The sequence below is a fragment of the Adiantum capillus-veneris genome, chromosome 19 (genome assembly GCF_014529385.1).
Source record: "Adiantum capillus-veneris isolate H3 chromosome 19, ASM1452938v2, whole genome shotgun sequence".
NCBI classification, from domain to species: domain Eukaryota; kingdom Viridiplantae; phylum Streptophyta; class Polypodiopsida; order Polypodiales; family Pteridaceae; genus Adiantum; species Adiantum capillus-veneris.
In genome coordinates this window covers 13,852,356-13,865,055 of record NC_140949.1, presented here as the reverse complement: position 1 = coordinate 13,865,055, position 12,700 = coordinate 13,852,356, and the positions used below count along the sequence as shown (strand labels likewise).

The 12,700-nt window shown below is 44.0% G+C and overlaps 1 protein-coding gene across 1 annotated transcript in view; it reads left to right on the top strand.

The window, feature by feature from the left end:
* Window positions 1-552: 552 nt before the first annotated feature.
* LOC147433596 (uncharacterized) overlaps window positions 553-12,700 on the top strand; it is an 83,821-nt gene continuing 71,673 nt past the window's right edge. The window contains exons 1-2 of the mRNA XM_086490276.1: window positions 553-811; window positions 954-1,103. Of these exons, the coding sequence (XP_086346402.1) occupies window positions 779-811; window positions 954-1,103 (183 nt within the window). The 5' untranslated portion in view covers window positions 553-778. The remainder of the gene's footprint in view (window positions 812-953; window positions 1,104-12,700) is intronic.

Below are 12,700 nucleotides of genomic sequence, written 5' to 3'. Positions count from 1 at the left end.
CTCCACTATCATGCTTGTTTTGAGCAGTGCAGTCATATGGAAGAATAAATGCAACCGACGATAGACATTCAATTGCACGATGAGTAAGCATTACCATTTTTTGATTTTTGACAATGATAACACAATCAATGAATGCGCTAAAAATTGCACGCTGCCATGGGAATGGCACGTTCCTTCGTATTATAAAATTGGGGAGGACTGTGCAAACTCCCCCATGCAAGGAGGCTTCCATGTTTTTTTTTTGAAACATAAAAATGGAACAACAAACAATTAATAACATTGACATCTTGTATGATTCCGAACATTGAGCTTCACAAAACTCTAACCCTCCTTGTGATTTTTTGCGAGGTACACCTTTGAAACACTATGCTTGGTATCCCAAACACGCTCTCAAGTTAAAAAGTCTGGCACGCTTCGATGAAAACTCTCTCTCTCTCTCTCTCTCTCTCTCTCTCTCTCTCTCTCTCTCTCTATCCCCCTTCATTTTAATGTCTGTAATTAATAAGTATTATAGACATAATTAATAGCATCGAATTATAGAGCTTGTCCCTTTTTTGTTTCAATACTTTGCTCGACCTCAATTCGATGGGTGGACATGCAGATTAAATTTGTGAATTTGTGAGCGAGATCGTTTCCTGCAGCTTTGGGCAAGGCGACTCGAGTTGTAAGATCACAGACCATCTGACCTGGAGGAGGAAGAAGAAGAAGGGCAGAGAGAGAGAGAGAGAGAGAGAGAGAGAGAGAGAGAGAGAGAGAGAGAGAGAGTTGAAGCTCTGTTATGGCGTGGCAGCCGCCTCTACCGTCACAGCAGGTAACTTCAACTCTGTACACCGATCTTTGAAAATGCATTCCCGTTCCCACATTTGTGACGAGCTTTGTTTATGCATGCAAAATGCGTGTTACATGAGGAGCTATGTCATGTTCTAATACGTGCATTTGGAGATCTTTGCCAGGTACCCTTGTATGACGACCTTGGGGGCGCAAAGAGACCTGCTTCAGGCAACCCTCTTGGTTATGGTGCTGGTGAAGATATCTTGCGAAGTGGCCTAGGTGCATATGGGGAGAAGCTTTTTGGAACTAGTCGAGAGTATGTGCAAAGCAATGTAAGCCACTCGTGCCCCCATCATCTCCAGTGCCTCCATGCATGTGCATTATCTACATCAATGCCACCACTCGTTCTTTATCTGCATGCGATTGTGCCACATCCTTTCACCATTGTCCTTAGGATCCATAAAGATGCAGCAGTTTCTCGCTGTTTTGGTTTTCTTATGCAAGCGTTTTTCCATCTAGAGAACTTTAATGTTCATGAATTAGTGGACCGGTCTCAAGATAAGCTTTTGATGCTTTTTAATGGGAATAGTGTTCCATCTAGAGAACTTTAATGTTCATGAATTAGTGGACTGGTCTCAAGATAAGCTTTTGATGCTTTTTAATGGGAATAGTGTTGCTCAAATTAAAGTATTCTTATCAATAGAAGCGGGGCTTTTTACATTGATGTGTCTTTTGAGCAACAATTTGAGCCAGTTTTATAGTCTTCAAGAGAAAGCTTTGCCATTGGTCTTCCTTGCATTTGTCTTGGGTTGGTGGAGCCCTTGTGGTGAATCAAGTACTTCTTGCGAATGGCTTTACATCATCTTGCACAACTCTTCATTGGCACATTTGCGGTGCCTAGTGTGCAACTTCTTGTGGATTGGTTTCAATGGATATACTGACACACGGCCACGAGTTTATTGGGACACAGTTATAATGCCTAGAGAGGAGGGAGGCTTGGGGATTATTGATCTAGAGATGTAAAGCAAGGTAGTGCTTGCCAAGCTCATGATTATTTCTTGGGGCTGAGCCTTGGAAACAATTTTTATACCATGCTTTGTCATGTGCCTCTCCTTGGTTTGGGTCTATGGAAGTGCCAGAGCTTGGCGCTCGACCATCAGATTCATCTTTGTAGATGCTCCTTTAGATATATCCCATTTGTCACCCTTTATGTGGTGCTTGTTGAGGATTGGGAGGGATTTCCGCCTTCTTTTGATTCGACGCCATCTTCTTGTGTGGAGGAGGTAGAGAGATAGTCACTTGTTTGGCGTTAGCTAGGCGAGAGGATACACATTGATTGGACTAGATGGGATGATGGTTCGAGAGCTTCCTTATGTCATTGGTCAGATGCTTCCTTGGTTGGTGCATAGGTCATTGGTGCTATCTAGGGGGTCTGCAGAGGGATTGGTTTCCATATGGGAGAGATTGATGAGGCTATCCTTGCTCACTGTCATGGGTACATTGGGAGATAGACAATTTTACCTTCTTATCGGGGTTGGTGAGGACCCTAACATTGGAGACCTAATTGTTGTGCAATAGGGGACCCTGGTGTTTGACATTGGATGGATTGGCTATCATGGCTATCACATCAGCTTGGAATTTGAGGTTGAGGTACCTCTTGAGCAACAGTTGGATGCTCATTGGTAGCCTGTTAGCGTGGTGGTCTCTTTAGAGAGGGGCTCATGTGTTGACCCTGTTTTCACTACAAAGAAGGCACCGCTTTGGAGATTGTGGATATTGTAGGGAAGGCCCTTGGGTGAGTTGTATTAAGATCATGGGGACTGTTTGTAGCCTTCTTTGAAGGTTGATGGGCCCCTCTTTCATTTTTGAGTACATTGTCTCTCTTGGGAGGAGGCTTATCTTGCAGACACAACACTCATCTCATAGTCCAGGTTAGTCAAAGGGATGGCAGGATCACACATCTACGCCGCTTTTCAGTGACAGTTTTGTTCATGCATCTGGATCCTTATGATCAGCCGCATGATATGTCGCAAGATTTCCTGGTGGTCACGACCCGACTTGTTAGAGACGTACTTTATAACTTGAGTCTTTGAGGCATTTTTTCTGGGTTTGTCCATGTACTCAACTAGTGTGGAGGGCAGCTTGTTGTTTGTTGATTAGTGTGAGCATGCATGATGGGTTTGTGACGTGGGGAGCAATTGCATGGCTTTTGCAATTTCCAGGACTTGTAGACAAATCCAGTCTTCATGCTTACTTCATTGGGATATAGACCGGGTGTTACGTGTGCATTGCACTTGACCCACATGGAAAAGCTACTGCTATAGGTCAACATCAGTCTTAACTTAGGATCTAGTATGGCACCTTGGGAGCCTCTCAGAGGACATGCATGATTAGGCCGATTAGTATAGTTGCATACCCTCACTTGCACGGTCATTTAAGCATATAGGCATATGAACAGTCACTAAGCTATTTTAATAAGTGACTTTAATAATTAGAAGTTGTCGGGGCTCCTTGAGCCTATTGCTTGACCTCCTCTTTTTTCCCTATATACGTAAGCCTAGGATTCTCCCTTGGCATTAGAAGATCGGTACCCAATAGCACCCTAGTGTTTTTCCCTCAGCATTTCCATTGCTAGCACCTTCAACATTATGAGCGTTTTTCAGCCTATATTATCAAATCAGTCCTAGCGTTTTACAGATCCTCGCAGCGAGCATCAAATCTAGCGTTGTGTTTTTGTATGAAGTATTCAACATCAACATTTAGCATTCAACCATTGTATCAGCATTGTGTACGTAACCTAAAGCAAGTATTTGCTTTGGCAACAGAGCAAGAGGGCCCTTGAGGGACATGTAGTGTCATCTCTCTCTCTCTCTCTCTCTCTTTCTCTTTGCCTCTCTTTCATTGTTCAGTTTCTCCCAAGCGAAGTAAAGTAACCTGGTGTTTGTGTGAAGCACTAGATTTGAGTTAAAATTCTTAAACCCTTCTGTTGCACCGTGTTTGCGAGGTGTAGGCACTAAGGGCTGTTCCCATAGTCTAGTATAGTATCAAGCCTAGGTATTCTAGGTATTCATTGCATGGGAAGCACCTCTTATTAAGGGTTCTTTAACTTATTAATAAGCGACATTTCAACATTATTTTATAAAGTCATGGGGCTTTACATCCGACTCTGCTCAACCCAGCTTTCAAATGGTATGTATAAGAGCCCCTAGGGGCATCCATAGAAGCATAAGTTCAGGACCAAGACCAAGGGTATCAATACCCTCAGAAGTACCCTATAGTGTTTTCAGCCCTGAGCACTCCTTGCGTTTCCTCTGACCTAGCGTTTTTGGAAACACCTTCAAACGTGTTAGCTTGTAGATCACTCAACGATTTCAGTTTTCAGCCTTCAAGCCTAGCGTTTTCAATTTTCAGCCCTTAGCCTTGTAGATCCAAGCATCTACAGCTAGATTCCATCAACATCGAGATCCATTGTATCAACATTTGTGCATCTAAAGCAAATACCTCTGTAGCAATAGAGAGAAGGGCCCTTGGAGGGGAATTTGGGACCCCATCCGGTGTTGTCTTCTTCTCTCTCTATCACTCACAAAACCTTCACTCACAATATCATTCTCTCTTCTCTCTCCAGTCTATTGCACATTTCTCTCATGAAGTAAAAGGAACCTTGAGTATGCAGTGAGCACTCATCTTGAGCATTCACCATCAATCACTTCTGTTGTACCTAACATTGGTATCAAGGGAAGAATCAAGAACCCAAGAAGAATCAAGAACTCAAGGAACCTTGTTCTTAGATTTTTTCCTCTCTATATCAAAGAAGTATCATGTCCCTGGCCCGGGCTAATACCTGTTGCCTAGAGATATCAACCACTCCCACCCTTAGTCCATCATGAGCACACTCCCGTCATCATCACTATGTCTTGGATACCCTTAAGGCATAACCTCATCATCATGAATGAAGATTGGAATCGAATACACAAAGATCCAGGTCTTACTAAGATTTGCTTCCCTTGTATACGGATATGGAAAGAGTTGGACAAAGGATCCCTTATCCTCTTCTGCATTCACATTCACTGGTAGCGTGCATCCACTTTCGTCGACATGGAACCATTGGATATTCCTCCGAGCACCCTTACCTTCCATCTTCACTCGAAATGTTTTCATGGCATGACTAACTGGGTGGTAGTACTTGTTGGCAATGTAGAGTTAGCATCAAGGCTGATATTATGCGACAGTAGTAAGGCTGCCTAGTAATCCTTACGGTGTTTACAACACAACAATACCTACATCCGTAATACTCGTAAGTTTGGAGGAGTTTTCATTAGTTTATGCATCCACAAGCATCATAAGCATTTAACATTAGAAGTACAGAAAACATCCACAGAAAGTAGTTCGGCAGTTGTGTCTCACCTTTAACAAGGGGGATGTTATGTGTGCATTGCACTTGAGCCACGTGGAAAAGCTATTGCTACAGGTTAGCATCTGTCTTAGTTAACTTAGGATCTTTTTTGGCACCTTTGTGAGCCTCTTTGAGGCCATGTATGATTAGACAAATCAATATAGTTGCATACCCTCACTTGCATGGTACAATCATTTAAGCATATAGGCATATGGACAATCACTAAATCATTTTAATAAGTGACTTCAATTATTAGAAGTTGTCGGGGCTCCTTTAGCCTACTATTTGACCTCATCTTTTTCCCCTATATAAGTAAGCCTAGGGTTCTCCCTTGGCATCAGAAGATCGGTACCCAGTACCCAGTAGCTGTCAAAGTTGACGATGCGGAAGCGATGTGTAAGGATTCTAGTTACTAATCCTTAATTAAGTACTTAAACTCATGATTAAGACTTAAGAAACTTGAACTTGACTCAGAGACAAGACTCAAAAGACTCTATGTTTGATTGATTGAAAGTGTGATACAAGGGCTCCTTATATAGGAGACGAACATGTACATATGAAAAGATATGACCCTTCACGAAGACACATCCTTTAGGCGAATAGACACATCCATTTGATGAAGAGCCGCAACCATTGGTTGAAGGGGCATGACTAGTCGGAGTTGTGACCAATCGAGAACAGTAGTCCTCTTGGGTTAGTCACACTCCGCATCTCCATCTGTAATGAATTAAGAAGAGTGTAGCAAGTCACAATCTTGACCTTCCCTCCCATTTAAATTAAAACCCCGTGTTCAAATGAAAGGCATCCGCTTGTCAAGAACTCTTGAAAGAGGTTAGGGTACCGCTGCATGTCTTCATCCGTCTGCCAAGTGGAATCAAACTCATCAAGATCCATCCACTAAACAAGAAATTCTGTTGTGATCTTTCGTCTTGTCTCTTTTTGACGAACATCAAGAATCTTCTCCGGAACAAGAATAATGTGTTCATCTTCAATTTCTGGCACATAAGAAGATAAGTTTGGAATAGGCAAATCTCCTTGTATGTACTGTTTGAGCCAGGAAATGTGGAATGCTGGATGAAGTTTTTCCCATGAGAGTCGAAGCTCCAACTTCAAACTGACAACTGAATACTTCTTGATTATCTTGAAAGGTCCATAGAAGCGAGGTCGCAACTTTGGAAAGATCGATTTCACAGTTTTGTAGCGATGAGGGGCTACATATAAAAAGACCAAATCTCCTTCTTGGAAATCTGCATGTCGTCGACGCTTATTGGCTTGCTTTTGGTATTTTTGTTGGACATGAACCAACTTGTCACGTACTTGAATAGGTACATCTTGCATTTCTTGAACCAACTGATCTGCTAGAGCTACTTTGTGCTGAAGAACAAAGTTTGTAGGTACAAGAGGAGTATGCCCATAAGCTGCTTGGAATGGAGTCATGCCAGTCACTGAATGGGTGGAGTTATTGTATGCGAACTCTACAAGTGGCAATAATTCTTCCCATGACCCCAATCGAATTTGTATGTAATGTCGAAGCATTTCTTTCAAAATTTGAGTCACTCTTTCTGTTTGACCATCAATTTGAGGATGGTATGCTGAGCTGAATAACAAATTTGTACAAGAGATTTGAAGAGAGATGTCCAAAAATGTCTTGTGAATTTTGGATCTCTATCTGAAACAATAGACTTTGGCAAGTTGGCAACGCATGTAATCTGAAAATGTGTTGCACAAACAATGTCGCTACGTCTGGGGCAGAAGCAGCCTTCTTGCAAGGAATGAAATGTGCCATCTTTGAAAACTGATCAACCACTACGAGAATGTGTGCATTGCCTTTTTGGGAATGAAGCAAAGTAGTGATAAAATCCATACTGATACTTTCCCATCTTTCTTGAGGTGCAGGTAAAGGTTGACGTAAACCTTGAGGAAGTTGTCGAGAAGCCTTCATTGTTTGAGAGGAATGACAAGCTCCATGGACACTCCAGCAATAGCTCTCATGTTGGATACACCTCGGATTTGCTATTATCAACGTGTCACCTAAGAAGAATGCCATCTTGAGCACTGGTTGCCTCATAGAAAATTGAATTGTAGACCACACTACATCCAAGAATCCCCATTCGTGAACTTTGAACACACCACGTCGAAACTTTCCTACATAATAAACTTTGAAACACATCTTGTCCATAATCTAGTCAACAACAATGGATTGGTGCACTCATTTGTAGTATTTTAGATACGTCGCATTGATTCTTTACGAGATGCATGTGCATTGAACTGCAATCCACGTGTTCAAACACGGATACCTTGAACTCCAACATATGGGTCCAAATTATTTTGTAGGGAGCACTGTTTGCCTCTCTCTACCGCTCACAAGCCTCTCCCTGGTTGAAGCTAGTGGCGGCAACCACCACCTGAATAGAAATGTGGCGTCGTGGCCACTATGGCCACCAACACGTGTGCCATGCCGATCTCCTTCGTCAAATCTTTAGTACCGCTATTTGTGTCCAGCTTGCCTTTGCCCTCGTCCTTTTGTGACTTCTTGCTTTTGCCTTTGGCTTTGCATTCCCGAGCCAAAGAAAGCGTCTTGTCGCATTTAAAACGACGGACGTCGAACCTCGTGGGTATCGAGGTAGCTAACTAGGCATTGGCCCTGTCGTCCTTGTCAAGGTTGCCTTTGCCTCTGTCCTCTAGTGAACTCGTACATTTTCTTTTGGCTTCACAATCCCGAGCCAAACAAATTGACGGTTTCCTTGAGAAGTTTGTCCGTACATAGGCCACTAATAACTGGATACTGGTCGATCCACTTTTCATAGCCATTTGTTGGTGTTGGTCATTGCTATCGCTGGCGCTCGAGCAAGGGGGGCCCATCTCGCAGGTACAAGCCTTTGCAAGCCGGGTTTTACTCTTGGCAAGCATGGACTTCCACCTCACACTCCCAAAAGGCTTTAAAAATTCCCCAAGCGGCTCCACAAAATTTTGCACTGCCTTAAAAAAAATTGAGCTCCAAAATTCCTTCCTCCCAAGCCACCAAGACTATGACGATGCCCTCTAATTTGGCTGCCCTATACCACCCAATTATCTTTGCTCATAGCGTTTCAAAATGCTGAGTCATCAAGGGGTCGTCGTCGTGAGCCGTAGCTATTAAGGGCTCCGTCGTCGTCAAGAAGCGCTGGGAGCAACGTTCCAAAACGCTGGCAGCGGGGATACTGTCGTCAGTGCATGGGAGAGGACGACGATACACTGGCAACATTTCAAGAGGGAAAACACTAATCACGAGGAGGAGAAGATCTACTCAACGGTGGTGTTCTTGCTCAAGGCTGTGACACCATATCAAAGTTCATGATACGGAAGCGATGAACCAAGGGGAGAGAGAGAGAGAGAGAGAGAGAGAGAGAGAGAGAGAGAGAGAGAGAGAGAGAGAGAGAGGTGCTTTACTTGGCTGTCTTCACCAGATATCTGTTCCCCTCCTATGTCACTTGTGTAGCTTGTGCTTATGGATTTGAGTGTGTTCTGCATGTCTGCTTGTGGTTGAGGTGTGCGTGCGTGTACGTTTGCTTGTTCTTCCTGTTTATTGCTTGTTCTTTTTTGTTTTTTCTCCTGTTTGATGGTTGATTTACGTTTGGAATTGGTTTGGTGGACGTGGGTGTGTTGGGTGGTTCTGGCCTCACCTTCAGATTTGCACCATATACTGCAACTACTTGCAGGTTGAAGAATGCCATAGCCCTGCTGATCATTGCCAGGGATGGCTAGAGGGTATCTCTCTCGGATTTTTGGTGCAGTGTCTTCTTGCGGTGGTGATGTCTCTTCTGCTTGGATGCGCTGTTGTATACGGCCTTGGAGATTTGGAGTTGGCTATCGGAAATTCTTTGGTTGAGTTTTGGCCTCCTCTCCACGTCAGGGTGGCCTATTTCTGCATCAGCTCTCTGCTACTTTCTTCCCTCACTCGCATGCTCCTAACTTTTGTTGTATCACCCATCTTTTGTAACTTTGCATCACTTGTAGTTTTCCCCCTATGGTTTGTAATCATTGAATATCTCAGGGGTTATTTCACTATCATATTCATTATGTGTGTACGCCTATAGGTTAATGTAATACCTTCGGGCTTGTAATTTTGATTACGCAATACAAAAGGGTACCAAGCCCCACTTTTATATATATATATATATATATATATATATATATATATATATATATATATATATATATATATATATATATATATATATATAGAGAGAGAGAGAGAGAGAGAGAGAGAGAGAGAGAGAGAGAGAGAGATGAAATGTTATATTAACGTCTTCAAAAGGCCAAAATGACGTATGAGACTAAAAAAAGTTACAACTCGGTGAATTTGATACAATGTCTGATTACCAAAATAAAAAGAAAAGGTACTGAAATAGAACTATGTGGGATCGGGGGGGGGGGGGGGGGGGTGGTGAAAGTAGTGGATGGGGGCTAATATAACACACCATGGGTATGTGTGGTACAAGATGAGCAGGGTGTACAACCCTCAATAGAGCTAAATCACAAGAGAACTATCATTGGTCGCTGGTGGATCTTGTCAATCTCTTCCATGGTCAGTAGTCTGACCGGGTGGAGTGCATGTCGGGCCAAAGTGGCCCGAATCGTCAGATGCAGCCTCCGACGATGCTATGTAGTCCTCCACAGAACCAATGTGGATAGCCCCTCTAGAGTGCGTATGTCACAAACTGCTGACGTGTCAACGCCTAAAGAATGGAGCCAACTGAGGGACCTAAACCCTAAGAAGAACAAGTAACAGAAGAAGAAGTCCTACCAACTTATGGGGACCCCGTCCGATGGGGCCCCAGTGACATAAAGGGATTAAAATAAAGCAAGACTCACACACACGCAAAGCTGATGACTTGACAGTTGTACGGAAGTTCCAGAAATCACGCTAGCTGATGACGTGGTGGACTGTACGGATTTCCGCGTTTCGCACTGGTTGATGACATGGCAGGCTATATGGATTTCGGTAAATTACGCTGGCAGCGTTTGGCATTGCTTTTTGGACCAGAAGTTTTTAAGTTTTGAAGGCTTTTCACTGTATCTGCTTTTCAGGCCAAGGGCCTTCAAATATGAGGTTAGGGCTCATTCTCTCGCATGCTTTCTGGAGAAGGTGCAGAGTCTGGAGTACCGACTTGTACTGTGTTGATGCAATATAAAGAAATACCCAAAGGGACGCCAAGGTTGGGGGCCAATACTCTCTGGGTGGAATTCCGCCACTGTGTCGCGTGTCGTCTCTCTCTTTCAGTTCAGTTGTTATTATAAGTGCTAAAAGTCTGTTCAGTCTGTTCTTTTCTATTGGCACATGGTGCCCATCTTGTGACAGTGGTATCAGAGCATCAGTCGTGTGCTTTTCTGAAAGCATACCGGTCCTACAAAAAAGCAGACATAATCTATTGGAATTTATTCGAGGTATCTTCGCCCTCCAACCCGGACTTATTAGCCACTCCCACCCTTACTTTATCGCGTATCGGGCGCGCTCCCGTCTTCACCGCTCATGTCTTACAAGGCATAAGCCATTAATATCACTTGCAAGAGAAGGATCCAAGATTTGTTTCAAGTCACTGTTTTTCTCAAAAGCTGTGCCATGCAGATGTTGATGTCGACAACTACCAAGCAGCACACTCCAAGGACTTGGCAAGCTTCCATGAAAATTTTTGCCCGAAGTTATATGGTTTTTGACATCTTCCTTCGGAGTGCAACTTCTGACAGAGTGGGGTATCCTGAAATGCTTGCCATGGAAACCCTAGCAGATTATATCTTGAAATTTCTCGACATCTCTCAGTAGACGTCTCTTCTCGAGTTGATAACCTTGGTGGTTTGGTGCGATTGCTATCTTGGGACTACCATCGCTGCCAAAGAAACATTGTCTATCCAAGAGCTGATGGACCATGCTGTGCTCGGCTACAACCTTATGGAATGAACGTAACTCTAATTTTTGGTGCAGGTTTCAGGATGGAAAGTCAGTCGACTTTTTGAGCTCGACTGATGTCGAGATCGCTTTTATGTTTGAGTTCTGTTTGATCTTGTTTGGAATCTGTTTGAAATGGATGGTATCTGTTTTGAACCTGTCTTGGTGCCGATTTGAATTGTTTAACTCTGGTTTTAATACTGTCTTCGATGATTGGTGATTTTTACTCCCAGGTGGAGGGTGAGAAATGATGTTTTGAGAATGCTTGTTCATACTTATGGCCCGGACCCTTGTGGCTATTTTACGGGGGGGAGTATTGTTCTTGTTACTCATGGCCCGGACCTGCATGGTTATTTACGGGGGGAGTATTAAGAAGTCTGAGCAGTGGTTAATCTCAGCACCTCCAAACGACGCTGGCTGCGGTCGGGGGGGCGTTTGGTTGTAAAAGACCTCTATATCTCATGGCTGGGACCTTTTTAGGTTATTTGCGGGAGGTGAAACCGGCCCGTAGGGCGGTAGGCGTTGGCTTTCACCTGAAATTCTTTACTTTATACACACACAGAGCACTTTGCAAAGGAGACCTGTAACGGGAGTTAACACTTAAACACACACACGGCTCGGAAGCTAGAATGCTCCGAGCAGACGCCGACAACCTGTAGGCCCCAAAATTGGCGCCCCTTTCGGTATTTCTTTATTCTTTAGGAGGGTAAATTACAAGGTAAGGTCCTGGGAATCCTTCACGTGTATCCACCTAGATACCATTTGATTTGGCCAAATTTCGGCAGCATAACAGCCCCAAAACTTGCGCGAAACCAATTCCCCTGCTGGAACTTGCTTGCACTGTCGTATACCCTCTGATTCCTGTCCAAAAACAGTAAATTCAGCATGCTGTATTTACTGGTTTTTGCCCTGTTTTCAGCCCCAAACAATCCCCTAACTGTCCTCTGCCAGTGGGGCACGATTCCCAATGGTCCTGGCGTCCGTATGGCTGAAAAACAGTGAATTTACAGCGCATACACAACGCTGATTTTGCACCTGTACGGTGAGGTTATGACCCTCACCAGTGCCTGCTTTGGAGCAGCAGCTAGCTACCCCTGTTCCTGCTCAAGGAGGCTCTTGCCTCGGCACAAAAGCATGAACCCACACAACTGTACATCAGTCAAATGAGGAGCCCTCTTGTGGGGCATCACATAACTGCACGTAGGGGGGAGAGAGCAGTGTGTAGTGTGCAGGGCATCACTCCTAGCACCACATTGTACATGAGAGGGAAAGGAAGCACTCCATAGCTCTTAACCTGTGACAAAAGCTGAAATGAGGCCTCTCCGAGCATAAAAATCAGCGCCCATTTTTCTGCAAGAGGAAAGTTCACGAAAATGTGACACTCGGCGCATTTTCAAGCATTTTCCCGTTTCGGGTTCGCCGCTTAAAAATATCCCAACCGACGCGTCAGTTGACTTCGCGGCAGAGTTATAAAGTGTTCCCCTAGTCATACCGGAGGTAATGACGCGAACACATTTCACGGCCCAAAATAGCAGTTCCCTAAATTTTAGGAGATGCTTCCGTTGGGCTCCCACTGGTCTTCTGACCATCTATCCTCATTGGGACCGCAT